At 37.1% G+C, this 23,447-nt stretch overlaps 3 protein-coding genes and 2 long non-coding RNA genes across 15 annotated transcripts in view; 3 read left to right on the top strand and 2 right to left on the bottom strand.

Moving 5' to 3' along the window:
* The first annotated feature begins 37 nt into the window (after positions 1-37).
* Positions 38-9,126, top strand: LOC122528634 (clavesin-2-like). 4 transcript variants are annotated; one of them, XM_043653969.1, is made up of 6 exons: positions 38-263; positions 5,508-5,700; positions 6,253-6,457; positions 6,618-6,741; positions 6,829-7,041; positions 7,592-9,126. In XM_043653969.1, exons 2-6 carry the CDS (start codon positions 5,541-5,543, stop codon positions 8,300-8,302), a joined length of 1,413 nt encoding a protein of 470 aa, XP_043509904.1. In that variant the 5' UTR covers positions 38-263; positions 5,508-5,540; the 3' UTR covers positions 8,303-9,126. The 4 variants fall into 4 exon arrangements, with proteins under 4 accessions (XP_043509904.1, XP_043509903.1, XP_043509907.1 ...); XM_043653968.1 differs by lacking the exon at positions 38-263 and adding an exon at positions 3,600-4,045; XM_043653972.1 differs by lacking the exon at positions 38-263 and adding an exon at positions 4,116-4,220.
* A 139-nt stretch (positions 9,127-9,265) lies between these two features.
* LOC122528633 (fatty-acid amide hydrolase 2) lies at positions 9,266-16,459 on the bottom strand. 7 transcript variants are annotated; one of them, XM_043653960.1, is made up of 8 exons: positions 16,380-16,459; positions 15,608-15,687; positions 12,252-12,458; positions 11,964-12,167; positions 11,348-11,875; positions 10,885-11,274; positions 10,178-10,360; positions 9,266-10,085 (listed from the first exon to the last, which is right to left on the bottom strand). In XM_043653960.1, the coding sequence occupies exons 2-8, from the start codon at positions 15,635-15,637 to the stop codon at positions 9,987-9,989; spliced, it is 1,641 nt and encodes a 546-aa protein (XP_043509895.1). In that variant the 5' UTR covers positions 15,638-15,687; positions 16,380-16,459; the 3' UTR covers positions 9,266-9,986. The 7 variants fall into 7 exon arrangements, with proteins under 7 accessions (XP_043509895.1, XP_043509897.1, XP_043509899.1 ...); XM_043653962.1 differs by lacking the exons at positions 15,608-15,687; positions 16,380-16,459 and adding an exon at positions 15,260-15,301; XM_043653964.1 differs by lacking the exons at positions 15,608-15,687; positions 16,380-16,459 and adding an exon at positions 14,291-14,437.
* On the top strand, positions 14,441-15,754 carry LOC122528641. The gene is made up of 2 exons (XR_006306629.1): positions 14,441-14,498; positions 15,379-15,754. It is a non-coding gene; the product is annotated as an uncharacterized LOC122528641 (long non-coding RNA).
* Positions 16,378-23,447, top strand: part of LOC122528632 (cytochrome b5 reductase 4) — a 26,745-nt gene continuing 19,675 nt past the window's right edge. For both annotated transcript variants that reach the window (XM_043653959.1, XM_043653958.1), the window contains exons 1-2: positions 16,378-16,501; positions 19,227-19,567. In XM_043653959.1, the coding sequence (XP_043509894.1) occupies positions 19,333-19,567 (235 nt within the window). In that variant the 5' untranslated portion in view covers positions 16,378-16,501; positions 19,227-19,332. The remainder of the gene's footprint in view (positions 16,502-19,226; positions 19,568-23,447) is intronic.
* LOC122528640 lies at positions 19,567-21,881 on the bottom strand. Its single transcript, XR_006306628.1, has 3 exons — positions 21,778-21,881; positions 21,495-21,581; positions 19,567-19,656 (listed from the first exon to the last, which is right to left on the bottom strand). It is a non-coding gene; the product is annotated as an uncharacterized LOC122528640 (long non-coding RNA).

The raw sequence follows: 23,447 nt of genomic DNA, 5'->3' as shown, positions 1-23,447 counted from the left end.
AGGGCTTACGAACGAATCGGTTAACTGGCAGTTTCGAACAAGCAGTTTCGCGCCGAAGGTACTGTTGTTCACCTGGTCTATTCCGGAAGCATTGTTCTTTGTGCCTCGCAGTTTCGAAAGATCATCTACATGTGCAGCTGCGTGTGAACGACAGCAGGCGTTTCTTTTTTTTTCGCTCGTTTGGTGCAGTAGTTAAGTTCAATGTGTCAGTTGCGGTCACGGCTACTCGATACGAAACCGAACTGTTGACGTAGCACAAACAGGTAACTATGTACATGTATTTATGGCTGCATAAGAGCAGGAAATACTACACCTTTTCTTATATACCCCGTTTTCCGCCACTGTTACGGTTCGTCGAATCTTTAACGTTGTTTCACAATTTCTCTCTGTCTAAGTGCGATTTGATAAGGAGAGGGTAAGTGAGAAATAATTTTTCCAAATTTTTTAGATCACAAGTTGGGGGAATCGTTAGTTACCTGACTCAGGTAACAGTTGTCGAGACAACCGGATTTATTGGTTATTGTCGGGCTCTTTTGTTTCCGTTTTTATTTCTACCTGTTTAGTAAAGGCTGTTGCGATAAAGAAACTTGCCGAGTCTTAGAATTGGTAGTTAAATATGATTAACAACAAAAGAAATATAGAAGCATAAAAATACGGGAAATGATAATTTTAAAGGTTATTGTCCTTGGCTCGATGAATTTATTTTCGCATCGCAGTTTATGGCCTCCATGTCCGGTAAGACAGAACATCAATGTTTCACGGTATAAGTTACAATTTAATAATTTTAACTGTACTCCTTTCAATTTGTAACAGAAATGAAAAACACTCACCGACGTTATTTGCACTTGCGATACGTGTCATTTGGAGTTGAACTACAAAGCGCGTTTTACCTGTGAAAAATATATATCCTGTTAAATTTTGTTGAGAACATTTGAATGATTTGTCGAATCAAGCACTGGAAATCGAAGCACTGAAATCGGATTGCACCGAGGTATCAGAACACCGAAAAAATGGGTTGCGGCTACAACCTCAGAAGAAACCGGTAACTTCTGTCCTCTTCTCTGTTACACTTCCACCGTTATGTTGCGTAATATTAGGCAGCGTTACTCGAACAGATCTGTTTTCGTCCCTCGAACACACGGCAAAAGATTGCACCGCAAAAAGATCGGTCATTTATACTCGTCGTAGTTTCAAAAAAACTCATGATTGTTTAATGAACGTATTGCAAATTTTGTGATGATCCATACTGTGTTATTTATTCATAATTCACGATTACAATTTATATCCAATTTATTCGATTTCAGTTATTAAAATTCATAAGCTGGTGATATTTTTTACAGATGTCAGAGTGGTAGTTTCATAAAAGTTGGCTGCTACTTGTTATAAATTGAGCATGGTTATTTTGCATTCAACATTGATCTTGTGAAAAAGATTTATACGACACTATGATGCAAACTGCTACGTATACTTAGGCGAGTTTAAAGTTGAATGCCATTGGGAACTTCTTTAGTGAGTTAATCGTTTCATTGAACTCAATTGGACCTGTCATGTGATATATTGAAGGATCATTAAACTCCATTATTGTAACACTTTTTCATTAATATTAGAACATACTTATCCCATATACTACATTTTCATTCAAAATTCTAATTTTCAAAATATTCAAAATAATCAAAATCGGTCACAATTTTCTTTATTTAGATAGCTATATTAAATTCCATAGAACAATTTGAAAACACTGTAATTACTATTTTCTACGCAATTGTTATTCAATTTTAGTTATTTTTCACCTTTTTCATCTATCTCTTTGTAGGATTTGAAAATTCACGTTGCTGTTGAGCAGTTGATCGCAAATGAAGAATTCTACAGGGAATACTGTAATAGAATTTTGACCGTAAGCTACGGCGTTTAATCTAAAACGTGATATCGTTTGTCAGGTTCTCGTCCTTGACGGAATCGATCGATGAAAGAATTGAATGGTTTCGCGCCATAAAACAAGATCTTCCTTTATCGGATATACAGTAGCTTTTTAATCATCCAGACGTTTGTTTCGAGAGGGCGTTCTCCACACTGAAGTCTTTCGCGTCTACATCGTTTTTATACGAATGCCAATTGTGCATTGGTATTCGTAACAATCGTCCATCGTTAATCGCCGTGAATGTTTATGAATCTGTTTGCAATTTCGCTCCTCTCAAACATGACTCATCGCAACTCTCTTGCAGAAATATATCAACAGTACGAAATCGTTTATTCCTTGAAATTACCGAATATGTATTTTTCATATGCATCAAGGATTGTTGCATAACGATCTCAACGTTGTTTTTAAAAACATTCAAAGAGGATCGAGGTGGCGGAGCAAGACAACAACATATATAAGAAGATATTTTATATAATTGCATGATTCGACGGAATATTGTTAAAGTGAACTATGACCAGTCACTTTGCGGCGTTATTTTTTATAAATCTGTTTTTCCTCCGTCCGAAGTAAAAAAAAAACATTCGTTATTCTGGAAATCTTAGTTCTTCGTTGAAAGTGAAAATACTTGAAGCAATTTTTTCTTTTTCAGTATCATTCATGGAATATAAAAAATAGCCAAATTCATTGCATCATATATGACAGTGCTGCGATCGTATCTGATCTAGCTCATTAACTTTGCTGAACAAGTTCGTTATAGGTCTGGAATGATCATTATCATTAAAACTGATAATTGCATGACTCGACAGATTTCTCTTCAACAATAAATCACAAGGCGAAATTATCGCCTTCAAGTGGTACTTTTAATGTTAAAAATAATTGACAAAGAAGTAAACAATTTGTCATTAATTTCAGAATATAACTCGGAGCAGATTCATTGACCATTAGAACAATATATTACTTAATTCTCGCTGACTGTCCACACACAAAATTATGTAACATTTTCACCTGCGAGTGTTTCCTCATACACATTTTATTATTATTGGACGTTCGTATTTTTTGGAAAACAGTTTTACCTGATAGCGCAACAAGAACGAACGGGTGAGTCAGCCGCAGTGGTAACCGGCTTCGTCCGTCTTTCTCTCTATCTTTTTTACTCCCACCTTCTTTCCTGATCGTGTTCTTTCCCTTCTGTGTCAATGTTTCGTCTCTTCCCCACGCGTTACACTTTTTCCTTTCTGTCGCAGTTAGTTCTCTCCTCATCCCTTTCCAATTTCACCTCCTTCCTTCTTCCCATTCAATTTCAATACCTGTTCTTTTCATATCCGATCGCAATCAAGTTATTTTCATTCCTCTCTAATCTCCGACATCCTTATCCTTTATATTCTATTTCGTCGAAATGGTGACCAATACTTTACCTCTCTTCTCTATTAGATTCTCTTCTATTAATTGCACGATGGTACTTAAATCAATTCAATTTGAATTGCATTTAGTTTTTGTTGAATGTATTTGAATCACTTTGAATGTTATCTGAACAATCGTTTGCAAAGTTTAAATTTCTTTTCGCAATCGTTGCAGTAAATTTGAAAAGTGCAGAAACTTCAAGGTGATTCGTTCAAACGTAAATGATTGAAGATATTAAAAAATATAACGTGCGATTTTTCAGGAAGCTCGAGGCCACGGTTTTTTTGCACCGATCCGATGCGTCTCAAGTCCATCGTTACAAAGCGAGCGATTCGTTTCCTTCTCCCTCTGGCGGCGCAAACGTCTCTCCTTGAGAGTCTCGCTTGCTCCTTTGTTTCCCAATGCCTCTAACACTTTCCAGCGAATCGCAACAGGCGACTTCATTGCGCGCCGTTCGCTCGTGACCGTTCGAGCAACAAGGCTGCTCCCGGTCTGTTCGCCAGGTCTTTTGTCTCTCTTATTTACAAAGTTACAACTGGATACAATTAACATTATCGGGCAAATTGATCGTGCAACAGTTACGAAATAGTTCGGAACGTGGTGCACCTCCACATTTCCGTGAAAATCACGTCGGAACTTCGTGTGACAAGTGGACGACGAGAGGGAAAGAACGGAATAAATCGTGCGTCGTTAAAGTGTTCAACAACTCTTTTGAAAACATTTTATGTAAGTTCATCGTGAAAATATAGATTAACCGTGGATTTACGTAAGCAGTCGTTCGTGTTTTGAAGTGTAACTTTTTTTTCTAAATGAACAAAGGCGCACGTTTGACAATTTTAATATACAAATGAGTTCTAAGAAATACACGTGACGAAATGGTATGAACGCAGATGTCGCTTAAGTAAGCAGTAACTTTTATACAAAACAGTGATCGTTGAACGTGATCGATATCGACAATCTTAACGATTATTCCTTCTGATCGTATTAGTTGACATTAATTGTAAACGATTGCATTTAGGTTCTTAGTGCTTAATTACATTTTACTTCGTAATTACACGCGCCGCGACTAAGAGCGTTATAATTTCCAATAGATTCCGAGTTACAACATTGTCCCGCAATTATGTTCTTTTTCTGTCGATAAAAAGAAAAATTAAAGAAAGAAAATATTGTAGTATTTAACGAGAATAAATTGCACTTAACAGCGTTAACCATACGGGCGTGATTACGAAGTATTTCCCGACATATGTCCAACTCGCACCGTCAAGCACCAAGTTACATTATTTTAAACTTTAATTTCTACACTTTGTACAATACTTAACATATAAAACATCTTTTGTTACAATTGATAAAGAGCATAATATACACGATATTTATCAGATGAAACAGATCTGAAAAAATTGCACGTCTCGACGAGTTATTCTCAATGAACTTGCAAATACTTCGCGTTTCCTTCGGAATTTATACTTCGAATACATAGATTCACGGTCGAGATATTGAGTGATCCGCATTGCAAAGTATATACCCGAGGTTATTAATTAATCGCGCATGATTTTACAGAGTTCTCGAGATCGAAGTAAAAGTCTCGATAAGCAGTTACACAAAACCGGTCGCGGTTCCCCTGCAAGATGTGTTGCCCCTCAGCGGTGTTCCACCTCGAAATGAGTCATTTCTGTTACGGTTGTAGCCTTGTTTGATGTCTTGCTAATTAATGTCTTGAATAATTATAATCTTTTTATAGGGCCTATATACAATTCTAAAATAGTAATTAAATGTATTTTCAATCGTTGCTTATAATTGTTCCTTTCGAGCGAGGTCGTCGCATATTATTAAATATGTGTTTCTACACGTGCGAGTTACGTATCGGCTGATCGACCAACGTTTACATTAATTGATCACTTTTGTGTATAAAGCACAACGCTGAAAGATAAATTTCGTTTGCGCAAGATGTCTCATTTACTTTCAGGGAGTGTCCGTTCAACCGTTCCATATTTGCAGTACGTTTCACGCACATGAAATTCTCTAGTATCTAGTGTTTGGAGGTCGCGAGACTGTAAATGTTAATTCATTGATAAGATTCGCGAAAATTTTGTCAACTATATAATAACAGCAAATATGCAAATATGCATATATATGCGTACGTTAAATAGAAAGGATTCCCCGTTTTTACCGGATCGTTCGATTGTTTCAGACCTCGTGGCAAGGCAGAAAAAGGGTACGCAAGATGTCCGAGTATTGCGAGTACATGTGGGACTCGACAAGGGGTCACATGAGCCCCGCACTTGCACGGAGTATTTACGAGGAGGGAGGCAAATTAGACAAACGTGACAAGAAACTGGCCATTAACACCGTTCGAGCGATATTGCGAGGAATGCCGGCTGTAGGTGAGAATGGCTTTTCATTTTTTCAACCGGCAATTTTCATAATCCATTTAAACATTTTCCGTACTAAGATTACCGAATCGAAGGCGCAGGGACAAATGATCTCATTGTCAAGACGAAGCTTTCTAATGGAAAACGGCATATTTCAAAATATATAAAGGGAAAGTCTGCTTCCACCTTTTGTCAGAAGAGTTTTACCAACAACGGTCGCTTTCGTGTATCCCATTATTATTCCATTAGTCCTCGAAAAGATTAAAAACCGTCAATGAAACATTTCACAATATCGTTTCTAATCTCGTACGTCAAGATAGTTCATTGCTATCAAGATATAGCACTCGTATCGGTATATTTCATTCAACCGAGGTGGTCCCGTTAGACTGATTCGTTTTCCACGCATCGAACCTCCAATTTCCGGCCATAATGTTCACGTTCGACCGGCTTCCTGCCGGTTACATCTTCTTCTTCTCCTTCTTCTTTTTTTTTCTTTTTTTTGTTTTGTTCCTTCTTTTTCTTTCGCGCGAAGCATTACAATGGCCCGTCTGTGTTTGCTCGTAGACTTAAAGCACTGCACGGACGAATATATTACGCGTTTCCTGCTGGCCCGGAAATATCGCACGGAACAAGCTGCCGCTCTGATAGTCGCTTATCAGGCGCAAGTAGCGCATCGACAGGATATCTTCGGCAATCTAACAGCTAGAGATCCAGCCTTGCAGCGCGCGCTACGCGCCGGAATACCGGGTGTACTTCCTGCGCGCGATAGGTATTCAAATTCCACTCTTTACTCGACTTTACATTAACATTAGATTAGCAGAACATCGACCACGCTGCGAGATTTTTCGCTATAAAGTTTCTGGCCACATTCTCTAAAATTTCTTCTCCGTATTACGTGTTATTAATAATAATCTGATACAAATTTTTAGAAAAGGGAGATGCGTGCTCGTCATTTTAGCTTCGCAATGGGATCCAATAGCCGTTCCAGCATTGTCGGTTCAACGAGCCCTGTTCTTGGTACTGGAAATACTCATACAAGACCCGAGGAATCAGGTACGATTCGCGTGTGCATGCATTCGCACGTTTAGTCCCGCCATAGGACTCTGGACGTTCTATTTTTTTTTTTTTTTTTTCTTTTAGCAATCCGGTTTCGTGGCAGTGGTAGATTGGAGCGGATTCTCTTTGCGACAGGGCGGTGCCTTGGGCGCAACGGCACTGCGAAACCTAATAGCTGCTCTCCGGGGACGATTTCCGGCTAGATTTAAGGCTATACACTTCCTGTCGGCGCCGCTTTATGTCCAGGCCACGTTGGCCCTTGTGAAACCTTTTTTGGACGAAAAAACTCGAAACAAGGTAAGAGAACCCGAAGGACAAACCATTAGAAAGGAATAAAATACACAATGTGTAGAGTGCTAATCAATCAAAGATATTATAATATATAATCAAAGTGCTAATCAATCAAATATAATATATATTATAGATATTATAATATATAATCAAAGATATTATAATGCTAATCAATCAGATGTTAACGAATAACTTTGATTAAAGTATGTTATATTAATTGACGTGAGTGGATGTAACCGCATTAATTAAGATGACGCAGTCGACGAATTACATACAACAGCAAAGCTTTTATATTCCTGTATTTCCAAGCATGTTATGATCGCACCGTGTTGAAATTGAAGCAACTTTGCATACGGGTTTTAGATACGGGAAATTAAATATTGACCAGAGAAGATAATTCGAGGCAGCGTAAACCACCAGACTTGCGATGTTTGCATAGACTTTGAATATCCAATTTCCCTTGAACGAGTTCCCTTTCGATCTCAAAGATTCTTGATAGAAAGGCTAACTTTTCATGAAGTTTGCGACATAATTAACATACCTCCAACGTTTTCAGATTTACTTACATGGAAATAACTTGAGCACTTTGCACGAACACCTGCCCACTGACATTTTGCCAGCGGAACTAGGTGGCACAGGGCCAGCTTTTAACCCAGGACTATGGGCCGAACCAGTTATTCATTCAGCGATGAAGGAAGCCGAACTGGCTGCGATAAAAAGGGAGAAGGAGCAAGCTGAGAACATGGACCAGCGTTGCGACAAGAAGCTCGAATCCAAAGAGACTCACAAGAGAAACGAGGAGACAGATTCCGTAAAGTCGAGTAACGGCGTGAACAAAGAAAACGGAAGGCGATTTTTCAATCCTTTCGGTAATTCTACGAAAAATCAGCCATCGAAGAAAGCTGGGATAACAAACGTAGAGCTAGATCTAATTAATCGTACCAATGGAGAAAGGAAAGAAGATAGAAGAGACAGTAGAAGAACGATGAATGAAGAGAGAGACGAAGATTCTTGTTGCAGAAATAGAGACAGAAGGTTGAACAACGGTAACACCGATTATTTTGACGATAAAAAAGAACAATACAAAGACTCGCATGACACTTTATTAGAATCTCAGTCGAAAAGACACTCAAACGAGTATGAAATCTCAAACAGGCCAGACAGCGACGACAGTAAAGATAATTCGTTAGATAACAGGTCAGAAAATGCACTAATTGATACAAAAAAGGTGGAAACTCCCTCAGAAGAAACAAATCTCATAACGTAATATTAGTCTCGTTGACTATTTAGGTTGAAACAAATTAACGCGGCACTTCCGTGATAAGTCTTTGACTCTTTAAATATAATTAAATCAAACATCGTCGCTAGATTTACGATCAGTGAAATATAGTAGGTAGACACTCCGTGTATTCTTTGTGGATTTTAAGATATATTGTGATACGATATACATCGTTATTTAAGTATTTAAATATTAACGAGGCTTTTGTGTTTTCTTATATAGGTTTTGTTTCAACTGGATTATTTTATTCCTTTTTTATTTTATTTTTAGTACTTTTTATCATATAAGAAAAAAAAAAATGAATTTATTATCGCCGGAACTTTTCATTCTTTTTTAAATATATTTATACATTGCTACTACTGTTCGTTGCGAAAGTAAAATGAATATTGCACGAACATTCTCTATGTTCCTTTTTCTATCGTATGTGAAAAACATATAGTTTATAACTTGCAACGAGTACTTATACTATGATCTTGAATTTAACTTGTAAGCATTCATAAATGTAATTTTTATAGGCTACATTTTTATCATTTTTCTCGAAGCCCCATGAACATATTTTCACATATACGAAATTCATAAATTTTCACTCATACTTTTTTAAAAACGTACGACGAGCGATTCGTACTGGAATTGTAAATATGTATTAAATTATTTATTGATATCAAATATACCATGAAATCGAAGATCTCTCGTTTCGTATTCGAAAAAGGCGTACTTAGAACTGTAAGTGTGATAGAAATTGCGTCATAGATATTTTTTTTTTTAATTCTATCAATTGTATTTTTAAATAAAATAATATTTTAATATCCGAATCCTTTCTATCTATTTATTTTATATTACAATACATGTACAATCTTCATTATAAAGTAAGCCAACAAAAGTTATAAATTAAAAAAAAACTACTTTCACTTCTATAAAAACTCATTGGTAAAAGAGAAAATTGTGATAGAATAATAGGGAAGAAATAAAAATTTATTTCTTTAGTATATAAAATATATATGTATATAGTATATTAACATCAATACACAGTATAAACATAAAATCTTCAATATTTTTATCACATTACCAAAAGCACTCTACTACCATGTAATTTGTTTTTCTCTTTCTATCGTTCATACACGCATTTTCTCCCCCTCTCTCTCCCTCTCTATTGATTCGTATGAAAATAGAAAATCCTTTATAGAGATCTACGATGAGGTATATAAAAACGGTAATCAAATACAGTGTAGTAGTTTACTTATGTACAAATGTTATTACTTCTTTCAACGAGATTTTTGTTAGAAAAGTGATTTCTTTAACATCAATTTATATATATAAATATACATACGTTTCATATACATTTGTATATACACACACGTGTATATATCGATACGCAAATTTCGCGTATTTTTCGACGAAATATAGCTTATAATTGATTATACAAATCAATGCGACAATTAGCCTTTGTTATATTACGTATACTTGTAAGAATTATTAGTTCCCTTTCCCTCATTAATTAATTTTCTCCGAAATGTTCAGAAGATCTACTTTTTGAATAAATGTTTTGTATTTTACCTTAAGATTCGCTGGTACAAATTAGTACTCGAAAAATAACATGATGACAGATTGTGTCGTAAAAAGAGGTTAAACTTATGCATTGGATTGGATTATTGTCTAAGAGACAGTTATCGTATCAAGCTACGATCACCGGAGGTACCCAACCCCCGAAACCACGCTCCAGTTCTTCAGCAACAGCTATTGTTAAATGATCTTGATATAAGCCACCAACAACCTATAACACATTGAAGTTATACAAATTATCTATCACCAAAATTTTCATTTCTCTGTTTCAATTTTATTAATATCGATGCATAAGGTTTATACCTGTATACCAATAGGAAGACCTTGTTTGTTCAAACCTAAGGGACACGCAGTAGCAGGCAAGCCCAAAACATTAATAATACCAGTGTATGAAAAATTGAATGGTTTAATCAGCGGTTCATGGTGCATTGGTGCCGCAGTTGGATGCGTTGGATATAGAAACACACCGTCTTCGCCCAAGATGTCCTATTAAAAGAAAATTAATTAGGAGTGTACGCCACGTACAAAAAGTAACAATGCATTAGGAACAAGAAAACAATGTTTGGATATCTCTGGACACATGCTTGAACTTCAGTCACTCGTTTTTCGTCGACGCGTAAACACAACCACAACGTGAAAAAATATTTACAAAAAATAATAGAATTCTTTCGCTATTTGGATGGAAAAAAAGTTTCATTCTGCATGCAGAGCAATATTTTTTTTTTCACTACTTATTAAAAGTAACTCGTGATACCGTGAAAGACAAACTGACTAACATAGTCTGACCAGTTTGCACGAAAAGAAATCACGTCCATTTTAATAAAGAGTATTGTTCCGCAATGCAATAGTAAGAAAGGAGGACGAAGAAGGTAGGAGCCAATTCCAATCCTGATGGATTACATTACATTACAGGCACTCATCAATGTACAATATTGCATCGGCATTTCATAAAAGTTAAAAAATTACTGATATAATTCATACATATGAATAGCCCACTGCAAGGTTCTTACCTGAAATTCTCGACAAAGGTCTTTACTCTCCTGTATGAATTTCGTGTGCTTGTCGCTTCCGTATTTCACAGCGAATCTTTCAAACATGGCAGTAAGAAGAGATATCAGCTTATGATTGCTCAAGAACAACATCCATTTTAAAAATTCCCACCATATGTTTATATGGCCAGCTCTGTTCGCCAATTCGTACGTGAAGTCTTTCTCGCCCTTACAGGTCATATTAGCCACCCAGAGAGCGATACTTTTTTTCATTTTTCTAATGTTGAGTTTAGTCGCTTTGATTTTATGTGCTTTCTCCAGGTATCGTACTACCTTCCTCATGGCTTCTCTTATCTCTGGCTCAACTGCCGACGTCAGAAATTGACCACCGTCGTCTTCCATATAATAAAACTAAATTGAAATAAATACTCGTCACAAATTACGTACGACCCGTTACTTTTCACTTAAGCACACCGTTTCCTACCTTAAGTTTGGAAATGTCTACTTTCTCATCCAAATGCAAAAGATCCACATTTTTGTGCGCAAGAATCTTCAAAGTAGGCAACAAGTCCTGCGCGTATCTGCACATAGGTCCAATTGAGAGCAACCGATTTTGGTCTTCGCTCTGTGCACTCGGGTACTGACCGTCGTTCGAAACTACCCCGGTAGAAGGTTTATGCCCGAATATTCCATTGAAATAGCTTGGTATACGAATCGAGCCGCCGATATCTGATCCTATCCCTAGTGGCGAGCCAGCTGCTGCTTGTATACAACCTTCACCGCCGGAAGAACCTCCGACAATGTGCCTCGTGTTGTAAGGATTTTTCGTAGTTCCATATAAACAGTTGGACGTTTCCCACCACATGGCCAATTCTGACACGTTCGTCGTGGCCAGAGGAATTCCCCCGGCAGTCCTCATTAATCTAATTACTTCTGCATCACGTTCAGAAACAAAGTTCTTGCGAACAGTTAAACCAGCCGTTTGTTTCATTTTGGCTATTCCAATACAATCCTGTGACAGAATATAGAAAAAGAGCTTAGACATTTTGTTACTGACATCTGAAACCATTGTATCACGTATTCTGTGAAATGAAGTTTACCTTTGTTGTGAAAGGCACTCCGAAAAAGGGTTTCTCTTTAGCTAATACTTGAGGAGATGGGGCATCCTCAGATTTCAAAAGTTCATCACACATCTTAGCTTCTTTGAGAGCATCCTCAAAACGATCTTCCACTACGCAATTTAGTATTGGCTGAATTTCTTTTATCCTATCTATGTATGATTGTACTACCTCTTCTGAAGTTAACTGTGAAATGTAATTGTCCGTTTATAGCAACTATCACTTACAGTTATTTACAAGATTTGTGTCAGGAGGAAAGATCGGATTTACCTGTTTATTTCGAATCTTCAGTGCTAAAGTAGTCGCGTTATGTAGAAGCGTTAGATCTTTTATAGGTGGTTGAGATTCTGCAGGTCCCTTTAGAAACGCGATGAACATACATATCCTTTTGGCAATGAATTCAACTAGCCGGTGAAATGCATTCAACACTTGTCCTTTAGGGTGCATCTTCCTCTGATCTTTGTGTTTGGTTGACATCTATTTAGGAAAAAGACAATTTTGCATTATAAATAATATAAACGCATAAAGAATGCTGTTGAAAGTAAAACGTTTTCAATTTTTAAATATGCCGAGTTTAAAATCATACATTGCATCATTTTGAGATTAATAGAATCCATTTTCATCTTTTGCTTATATCATTTTGCTTGTAGCTTATTTTTGAGAATTACGTTACGCTCGCGCTGACTAGCCTGCCGGAATTTTTTGATAAACAGGTGTATAAAGCACAGAATAGATTAAGAATAGTATATTTAAAAAGGAAGCTACACGACAATTGTGTGTCACAAAAAGACAATTTTGTGGACGAAGTTGGCATTTACGTGCGCCACAGGGCGTGCTTGCTTCGAGGCCTATTAAAATATTTTTACTCGAGGCGTGTCACGCACGTCGATATCGTTTTCATCAAATTTCCGGACAGTTCAAAAAAACATACATTCATTACTATGAAGAACGGTGGAGAAAGAGGCTCAACGATTTTTACACCAGCCGCTGTCGATTCTTCAGCGAATCGAATTTAGATATATAAATATTCCTACCGCTATAATATTGTTCAAAAAAAAGTCTGTATAAATAACGCAGCGTGTAATTTCATGCAAATTCGTTATAATTGCACACGCAACTAAGTTACTATGTTAATTTCAAGAGAATATCGCTCGAAACAAGGATCTTTATTGTCTCTTGCGATAAGATCCACGTTGTCGGCCTAATCAACTGGATCGTTATCTCCTTCTCTCTCTCTCTCTCTCTCTCTGTGTTTATACATCGCTCTGCCAATGTCGATTAATGGACTGACCTTGTGCAACGAATTATCTCACTGTGTCAGCCTGCCGTGCGGGTTTTTATGGGGAACGCCGGTTCGGTTTATCGATTAACCGGGCGTACAACGAGAGAACGTCCGAGACGAAAGACTCTGAGGACGCGCGTCGACTAATCACATTTGAATAAATTCCTCGAAGGCGAACGAACACCGGCAGCGCAATAATTTTAGCGCGCTGACGGGCCCAATAACGATGTAATTGAGGTGTGTTACGCATCAAGGCTGCCAGCCACTAAGCCACGAGGAGTTTGACAATGTTCGTCTGGCCGGAAATCAACTCGCGTCACATTTCAGGCCGGTCGGTCGGTTGTCTACGCCTGAGCGTTTCTTTTTATTCCTCTTTTCTCGTTCGCTTCAAGTCGTTCGCGCACCATAAGGGAGAGGCTTCCGTTCCATTGACGAACGATATATGGGAAAACCGACACAGATAGCTGCGTTGTCAATTGCGATCGGTGTATGGTTCGTGCTTTGGCAGGCTAATCGAGCAGAGTCACGAAGTTACTCGCGTAACGGTAGCTACTGACGAGCCTCTCTCTTTCTCTCTCTCTCTCTCTCTCTATTTTCTCCGGGCGTTCCAGCGACGGATTATTTTTGCAACTCCGCACTTTCTTTAAAACAATTCTTTACTTTAGTACGCGAGGCAGGCGTCATGATCTCTCCCATAAAACCAAACGATTCTCCTCGGGCGGCGTCCGATCAGTTCGGCTCGTTTACCATCGAAATATCAAGCAAACGTCGTTTCCATATTTGAAGTAAATCACGACGACTTACGCGAGATCGATCCTAAGAGGAATCGTCGTTCCCTTAAGTCTCTAGACGTATGTAAATAAAGATCTGTTACACGAGGAACGTACGCGGCTAATTGACGTCACGTACTTACAATTGTAGTTCAGTTTAGAGAGTTCGGCCGGGAGTAACTTGTTGGAAATTAGCGGGTGATTCAGTATCATGTGACACTTCACGAGAACTGGGCTGATTTAAGTCACGACTTATCCGACACGCTCGCAACACCGCGGCATTCGTACGACGTCGCTTTTCCCAATACTCGTAGTCGACTGATTGCGAGACAGACAGACCACTTACACCTTCACTGGTTCCCGACTACCACGGGATCCGCGCAAACGCTACAGTCGCTCGCCGGCCTGGGACTTACAACCTTTTATGCGTCGAGGAGAGATATTTAACGGATCGGGGAGAGACTCGTAAGATGGCTGCCAGGGTAGCGCGCGACCGGGAAGGATATGTTGACGAACGACAATTATAATTTCATGAGATACACTTTTTTGCGTAGATAGATCTCGCTGGCTGTTTGAAAAATTGTTAAAAATTTCGTCTTGTTACCGACGACGCAGCGTTCCAGTGTTTAACTATAAATCCACAGCTGGAATCATATATTTTATATATCAAAATTCGAAATATAAATTGTGTCGTACGAATGACGAACGATATCCATAATTTCACAAGACGCATCTCTTGCGTAGACAGATTTTTCACCAGTTTTACTTTGCAAAAACTGTTTTGCTTTATCGTCGACAACATAATCTCCCAGTTTGTTTGACTGTAAATTACGATCGGAATTATGAAAGAGGTTTTATGTCAAAATTCAAAATATAAATTCACGTGTCCTCATGTGAATGATGATCATATGCATTCTACAAAACGCGTTACCTTTTTTTTTTTTTTTTTACAGACTGTTTTTCTATCTCTCACTTATGCTGACACAATGTCTGTAATATGTCAATCCTGACACTTAATTTCGACTCTTAAAAGCTTTGAAAGTGTTTAATCGTGTTTTATCTTTCTACGTTCTATTATTCGGGCGATAACGCGTTGTATACTTGCATGCATACATTTGCCACAGAAATTTTTTTTTTTTCCTAATAGGTGATTAAATATATTGCTTACTCGGGAAAATGCATTGAAATAATCACGCAGATAAACGCAAGACGACTTTCAAACTTACTTCGTCACGTATTAATTTCTTTTTCATTTTTGTCTCTTTAACATTCTCAAGCGACAGTTCAACTGACTTGTACGACGTTTCTCTCCGTTTCACTTGTTTATTTATCCACTATGTTCCAGAATTTCATCAACGTATGCTCACTGTTTCGCCAAATGACTGCAACGGTGGGGCTTCGTCCGGTCAGTTATCGAGGGATATCCTCTATCGAACGTAAATGAAATGCAGACCAGAAACAACGCGACTCGATTGAGAAATTAATCGACGTATTGATTACGCATGCTTCGCACAGGCATTTTAAATTCGGCACTGCGAAAGTCACTCGCCGGATAAGATGCAACTTTTACTTACGATCCTCTTCAAGTACGAAGTTACCGTCATTTCTCGCTCGTGAGTAATTACCGCGTTACAGTGAAAATTAATCCCCGATCCTGAAACACGAAACTGGACTAGTAATTCGCTCTAAAAAAGAAGAAAAAAGAGAACTTCAAACAGTTTCAAAAATACATATATGTACACACATACGCGCACACACGCACACACAGTAGAAAATTCGAATGATCTCACTTTGTGCGTGAGGATCATCAGCAAACAGCCGCTAACGGAGGAAGAAAGAGTGGGGCGAGAGACGGTCAGCTAGCAAAGCAAAATCACGGGCATCGCCAAGTTAACCTCTTGCGCTGGAATGACGTGCCACGCACGTCGAGAATATTTGGCCCAAAAATTGCAATATTTCCTCAATCTTAAGTATATCGAGATATAACCCAAGGCAAAACAAATAATATATTTATTACTTCTTAGTAACTTTTATCCATGAAGTGATATACCAATGAATGAAAAAAGAATTATTGTACACAACCTGGTCACTCGTTATGGTCAGTGAACCCCCAATTACTAGCGAAAAGAGGTTATAACGTGGCATTGCTGCCTGCGTTTCGAAAATTTCGAGCGGCTGCAGTCGGCGAGACGCCGCCAGATAGCGTCCGATTCGCTCGCCATCGGACGAGGGTGGGGACGAAGGCATGGCGTCGATGTGCGCGCGAACGTGTGCGAACGACGAAGGGTGAATGTCACTTTGCGGCCACTTGCTTCGTCGTCGCTCGACAAAAGAAACTTTCATTACCCTTGGTGATCTCGTTATTGACCCGACGTCAACCACGCGACGTCAACAGTGCGGTGAACGCTGGACTTGTGCGTCTTCTGCATCCCGAAATGCGGCTTACGATCGCCGACCACCTTTTTGAGGTTAGTTTACGAGCGCGCGCGCATGGCCGAGCGCCGCTGCGTTATCTCTCGGGTCGTCTTCCGCTTTCGTTCACTGTTTTTTCATCCGTTCGAGGGACTCGCTCCCTCGAACAAAGGAACGACTTTTTCCGCACAGTTTCTGGGGGACAGTTTCGAAAGATAAGAAGAATAATTTGGGTGTCGCCTCTCAACTTGGGAACACTAGCCATTCCCTCGTCTCCTTACGTCTCTCGGTCTCGTTCGTGTTTCTACTCCCGCCCACTACGCCACTCTCGCCTCGATGAACGTAGTTTTATTAATATTTCTACAGATGGGAGTGAGTCGAGCTCTCTTCCTGTTTACTTCTGGCTGTCCTGTTTACTTCTTCTGTTCAATTGTTTAGCTCTGTTGTTGATTACGTATGATCTATGCACTGTAATAATAATAATGTATGCTAATGCACATCATTTTTTTCTATTCGCTGCATGAAAAGTCACACACGAAACAGATCCTCGCCTGTTTAACGTTTTCACGTTAAATCGTTCTCAAGTTACTCGTAAAGAGCGAGACCATTCACCATTCGTTTAAAATGCAATTAGAGTACAGTACAATAAACAATGCGAATCGACAATATTTTATTATATATTACTACATCCTCAAAACTTTCAGATCATTAACGTTGAAAAAGGACGAATGTTTTTGCACATTGCCCAAAGGTCGAGTAGTTAATAATTTCCTAGAAAGCTGAGACGCGAGGTTGCCTAATGTTACCTCACGTTGAAATTGAGCTATTTCGTTTCATCAAATATTACGACTCGTCTAAACTACGTTATTACCAATTACGAAAGGAAAAGTTTTATTTAATATCTCTCCTTTCAGTTATATTCGATCGTTCGGTTCTTCATAACGTCGCAAATTTTCTTGTAATTTTTCAGTTCACACGTTATTTCGCAATTCTTTTCTCTAAATCAATTCTTATTCAACGTATTTTAATGTCGTAATATTTATGGAAATTAATTCCGAAAATTTTTCACGTCTCACAACCAAAGAAATTATTATTCTGACATTTCGTTGCATATTTTGCTGCTTCGTCTCAGGGTCGATCATTTTGTTTTTATAGTCGCTGTATTCAAGATTTGCGGGAATATTACAAAGCTAGTCAGCTGCCTTTGATTTTCCTTTCACAGCACCTATTTCCAATACGTCGTGTCAAGTCTTTAACCTCGTGTCATCGTATATCTTTTTCTGTTGTATGTTTACTGGCAAGCTTATTTAATAGCCCGCGATGTATTTCGGATATCGGTTTATTGAACCGGTTTCAACGTTCCATTGTGTCCCGTTCCCACTCCTGCAACCTATTTTAATTTCTCCGGTGATGTGGTCTCTTGTCCACATTAAATTCCCAGGCAGAGGAATTTTTTAATTTCTTCTTTCTCGATATTTCGAGTTTTCCCATCCTGTTTTAAATTTTCTAATTTCTTTTTTCTTTTCTTCTTAATAAATCTCTTCAAATTTTTCGACTCAAAATAATAACGCAGTAACTTCAAATTTCGGCTCACTGCACACATATTTTTTTTCTGTATCATGTAAAATTTTTGAAAATTAGTATAACTTTAGAAAGGACAAATTTTTACCTATTTTGGTGACAATGCAACATGACACAATTTCGACCAAGATCCATCTGTAGTTTATGAAAAGAGAAAGCAAGACAAATATTTTGTTCGCTCGTTACCTGGTTTCGCTTTCTACATTTTCACAACGATTATTTCCTTGTGATACGCGCGTCACATTGCGATAAATATAAGCGAGCGCGATAAAATTTCGTTTGTCCAGCGATTCTATATGCGGGCAGGAACTTCCGGCAGCTGTTAGCTTTTATTTTAAACGTTTCTGTATTTACTCGTCCGAACCACTGTTATGCTATATCCCACATGCTTCTCGTAGTTTGTTTCTTCTTAGTGAATTATTTAATTTTTCCCTTAAATTTTCTTGCAGTTCCTAGTGGCATTGAAAGATGCTTGTGGACGTGAAAACACAGAGAGGAAAAAAATTCCACATGATGTAGAAAACAAATTAGAATATATTTAGAATATTTAGCGTTTGAAACTCTGCCTCAATCCCTAGTTCTTTAAGTCAGCAAGAAGCTTGGAAAAATACTTTTGCTTCTTATTCAAGTTTCTTATTCTTCATACCTGCGGAATATTACGTTAAAAAGACTTTTTAATATTCAAATAATCGGTGACTTGTTATTTTACCTTATAAATGTAAACTTAAAACTTTGAACTTTTGTTATCGCTCTGATACTTTGAAATTACTCATCACGTTTATCTTTGTATCTAGATACATTATCTAGTTTCAAAATGATATCATTTTTTAAGAAAAAGCTTATATAAATTCAACTTATAGAAACATATACAAATTCGAGTAAATTAGAACTATCAAGAAAGTTTTAAAGCTTTCAATTTGAAGTTCATGTTTATCTGAAGTTATTCTCTCTTTGATCGTACCTGCAGAGATACAAATAACTCGCATAAATATAAATATCCGCAGTTTCAAAAAAAAAAAAGAAGAAAAAAAAATTGTTTTGCAAACACCAAAAGCGAAACGACAAAAGCGCGAATGCCGATAGCCGTGCTGAATTCACTGAAACCGGCTTCAATAAAAGAGAACCTTGTCCCTCCCATTCGCTGTAGATGATCATTCCTCAAACGCGAGTGCCAGTTCTTTTTCCTCTGTTTCCTTTCAGATTCGATGTTCCACTATGACGACACTGTTCGTACCGGAGAGGGTATAAACTGCGAACTTCTTCCTGCGAGAGAGAAAAAAAAAGGAGAAGAGCAGTCAGGATCAAGATGAAGAAGAGCTCGGTCAAGGACCAAGGGAAGCCAGACGAAACAGACCCGAGAGACGACGACAGAGACATTCGAGATAAGATGAAGAAGATCGATGTGAAGTCTTCTTCGTCGGCGAATAGTTCCTCTTCTATGGCGAAGGGCTCTGCGCTGCTACCTGGTGGAGTTGCTCGGGTGAAGCAACAGGAAGCTGGGAGGATCAATCAAACGGGATCGTCGTCAGGCTCGGCTACCGGTGAGCTGATACATGTGCTTGTTGTTAACAGATAAGCATCTGAGCTTGGCTTTTCGTTGGTTTTTCTCATACCTGGAAGATTCATTTTCCTATCAGAAAATGAATAATCAGATTATATAGCAATTAATTTACATAATATATAATTGTTATTAAATTGATAATCAGATTATTATTATGATTATATAATCAGATTCCTTCAATTTCTTCCAAGAGATTCTATTTCTTTTTCATTTTGTCATATGGAATTTATTTAGTATCTTTTGGACCGGCGAGTGTAATTAACTCGTTAAGTATGTGTTGCGCTAATGCGATACAGTTCATTTGGAAATTTGTTTTTAATTATTTGTCTCTTTTTCCTTTTTACCTCGTTCTTCCTGTTAGAAGTGCTTATTAATCTTACTTATGAATTTCTTGATGAAGTTCCTTATGAATTATTTATCAACCTTTTAGTTTTAGTCTTACTTATGAAATTCTTTATGAATTACTTATCAATCTTTTAGTTTGTTATTCTTCAAGTCTAGCTAGTCTAACCGCTAAACGATCATGCTTGATCATATAATTGACATGTAAATTGTCAACACGACTCGACAATGAAAATTTATTGTTTCAACAATCGGCGAGATGGAACTTCAAACATCATCGATGAACTTTGCCTCCAAAGAATTTGTATCAATGAATCCTGAATGTTATTAAATTCGATCCGTATTGTATTTGTAAGTCGGTCACGTCGCTTTAAATCTGTTTGAATTCGTTTTTTTTAACATTGTAAATGGGAACTTCGAGGATCTGTTTGATATTCTCGTCTGTTACTACTCGTACCTCTATCTTGTTTACAAAGATTTAAAAAAAATTGAAAAATCAGCTCCGTGATGAACTACATACACATTCTTCTTTTGATCGCACAAGCTTTCTTGTTTAATCATCCTTTACACGCTGTTCTATTCGCTGCATCGACAAAACAATATTTTCCTTCGTTAATGTGGTCCTTAATGGGTTCATTATTGTCTCATTATCACGTGAAATTCATAGGAACCGAGTCCTCAATTGAGTGCTCCACGAAGAGAAAAGAGGAAGCGAGATAGAGAGGCTTAAGAACATTTGTCTTACCTTGAATAAAATCGCTTAAGATCACCTCGATGTCAAGCGATAAAGTTTTTTTTTTTTTTTTGCGAATTTATTTTTAATATAATAAATCTCAGTATCTTTCGTAATGACTGAGCGAAGTCTCGATACAAAGTCCTTGGGGAAAGGTTGCAAACGATCATCTCGTTTTATTTATGCAAATGATTTGAAGTTTGTCGCGTGAATTCTCTTGTTGGAAAAAATTCATTATCGTTGAGTTTTTTTTTCCTCTCTGTCTTTCTCTTTTTTTTATGCAAAATTATGCAGGACGGCAATTTTGAATTCATTTCCGTAGTTTATTAATAATTCGTGATTATTAATAAATTATTAATAAATCGTCGTCAATATAAATAATTAAAAATATAATGAATCGCTGTCAAGGTAAACAATTACAAATAACATTCGTTATTGTATCACTAATTAACATTTGTAGTCACTAATTTTTTTTAAATTTACATTTATACTGTTTAGACTGTGGTAATTTTTTTTTTTTTTTTTAAATCAGTAATTTATATTTTAATGGCATTTGTATGTATATGTTACGACCAAGTTCAACAAATTCTTCAAAAGATACTGTCAGATAAGTCGAAAAATATTCTAAGAAGTAGACTAGCTTTTTAATAATTTTGTCGTGAACACAATCGTAACATCTTTACAATCTGTTATACATCGAACATTTTTATCGTATAGTGAAGAATTTGCAGATTATCTGATCGTTCGTGTTTACGACAATATTTGCGATATATACGAAGTCAGCGTATTGATTTGATAAAAAAAAAAAAAAAAAAAAAAAAAAACAACGTACCTTCATATCTTTAAGCATGTACCTTTCAGTACCTCGTAACTTTTGTTTCGTTTTATATATATCGTCTCGAGCCACAAAGCATCGTCACTGAAAACAGAACACAGATTAGAAATCAGACGCACTGCTTCTCAGTAGAAAAATAGTTTCACTAGAAAAATTCAGCTTTGCAAACATGAGAGAAAGTGCGAGTTCAAAGTATCGCAACGAGATAAGACAAAAAAGGATGAAAATAGGATGAAAGACTCAACGTAATTATTAATCAGATAATTAATATTAGTTTTACCGAGCTCTGCCGCTTGTAAGTCGTGAATCGAAGTTATGCAAATTGTTCTCCCAACCAGCTCGTGTCAAACTCCGTTTCTCACCGAGTATTCAGCTCCAGACACCTTAACAAATTGAAACAGCGATTAATTACCGGTCGAATATAATTGAAACCCTGTCCGTTTCACGGGAAACGGTTGATCGTTCTCCCCGTTGCGAAATTTCATTCGACGGCCATGTCGCGATGATTGTATAACGTAATGACCGATTGTATAATATTCACAATTTGTATAATACGTTGATTGTATAATACATACAAATATATATGATTGTATAACATAATACACCTTTCGATTTCGTTAGGTGTTTTTCTATATAGTTTCAGAATATTTTGCGGCTAATTTTCATCTTTATTAATATTTGTAACCACTTGTAACACAAGTGACATTTATATTTCGTTTCTTTTTTTTTTTTTTTTTGGCGACTCGTTTTTTACAAAATGCAAATAGCGAACTGTGACGACCTTTTGCAAACTTAAACTTTACAGGTTTTTTTTTTTTTTATTCGCGTATCGTTGAAGTTTATTATTCTTTTCATTGTATCAGATTAAAGCTTGTGGTTGAAGATCAAAGTAAAATAGAAAATGGGGGAGAGAAATTCTCAAGTTTGACAAAAAAAAACCATGCAGAAGAATTTAAAAAAAAATCTGCGCGCTTGTTAATTAAAAGAGATACAAGATGCAATTTTCGAACAGGAAGAAGTTTATTCTTCTTCATTGTGGGAATGTAAAAAAAATCACACGAAATCACAGAGTGACTTTAATGATCATATTAAAAGCAACATTTTAAAAGGATAAAAAAAAAAAAAAATCCTAGGTTTAGAACTCTGAGTTAAAATTCGAAAGAGAAAAGGAAAACTCTGCTGCATTTCACTTATCTATGCGAGAAATATTTTAAAATTCCGAGCGAATTCTAAATTGACGCTCTTTTAAAACTGAATTTTCTTCGTTTTAAAAGAGAGGAGAAGTAATCACGTAGCGTAATGATGTACCAGGCTGTGTAATTTAGCTAATCGCAGCGCAAAGAACAGACACTATCATTGACCACTGAAAAATTATAACGATCTTCGATATTTCATAACTGTATTATTATTACACAAAAAAAAAAAACACAAAAAAAGTTTCACTGCATGTATTTTTCAAAGATTTCTCTTTAAACGTCAACAAACTGCGTCTGTATTTTTATTCTGAATTCTACTTGCGAGAATAAGAAATCTGCAATATCAGATCGACCGAATCCTCTTTCATTCGTAAGCAAATTCTCTTTACAACATGTTTCATGTTATCTTTCTCTCGTTTGGTAACTCTTGTTATTCAAGAAATTTAACCAGCGCGAAACAATTGACGAGTCAATTCGTCATGTTGTTTCGAACGAAAGACGATACTTGTAAGGAAAATCGGTAAAATTCGTTGTACAGGGTGTTTCGTAACTCGTGGGACTCACTTCGGGAGCTGATTGTACGCCTAAAAGTAATGAAAAAAAGGTCATATAAATATATGTCCTGTCTGTCTTCGTTTATGAGATAGAATGAATTTTCTGTTTTAATTATTTTTACAAAAGATGCTCGAAATGACTATCTTGCATTTGAAGACAAGCCTGCACGCGTCTTGTCATTCATCTGGTTACTCTCTCT

This window comes from Frieseomelitta varia, unplaced genomic scaffold, assembly GCF_011392965.1.
Source record: "Frieseomelitta varia isolate USP_RPSP 00005682 unplaced genomic scaffold, Fvar_1.2 scaffold_254, whole genome shotgun sequence".
Taxonomy (NCBI): domain Eukaryota; kingdom Metazoa; phylum Arthropoda; class Insecta; order Hymenoptera; family Apidae; genus Frieseomelitta; species Frieseomelitta varia.
This window is presented reverse-complemented; position numbering and strand designations above follow the sequence as displayed.

Coding starts and splice junctions, on each gene's coding strand:
- LOC122528634 (XM_043653969.1), top strand. CDS start 5,541: ATGTCCGAGTATTGCGAGTACATGTGGGACTCGACAAGGGGTCACATG. Junction 5,701..6,252: donor GCGAGGAATGCCGGCTGTAG/GTGAGAATGGCT, acceptor GTTTGCTCGTAG/ACTTAAAGCACTGCACGGAC. Junction 7,042..7,591: donor ACGAAAAAACTCGAAACAAG/GTAAGAGAACCC, acceptor CAACGTTTTCAG/ATTTACTTACATGGAAATAA.
- LOC122528633 (XM_043653960.1), bottom strand. CDS start 15,637: ATGACGGTAACTTCGTACTTGAAGAGGATC. Junction 11,275..11,347: donor TAGACATTTCCAAACTTAAG/GTAGGAAACGGT, acceptor ATTTCAATTTAG/TTTTATTATATGGAAGACGA. Junction 10,086..10,177: donor GTCTTCCTATTGGTATACAG/GTATAAACCTTA, acceptor AATGTGTTATAG/GTTGTTGGTGGCTTATATCA.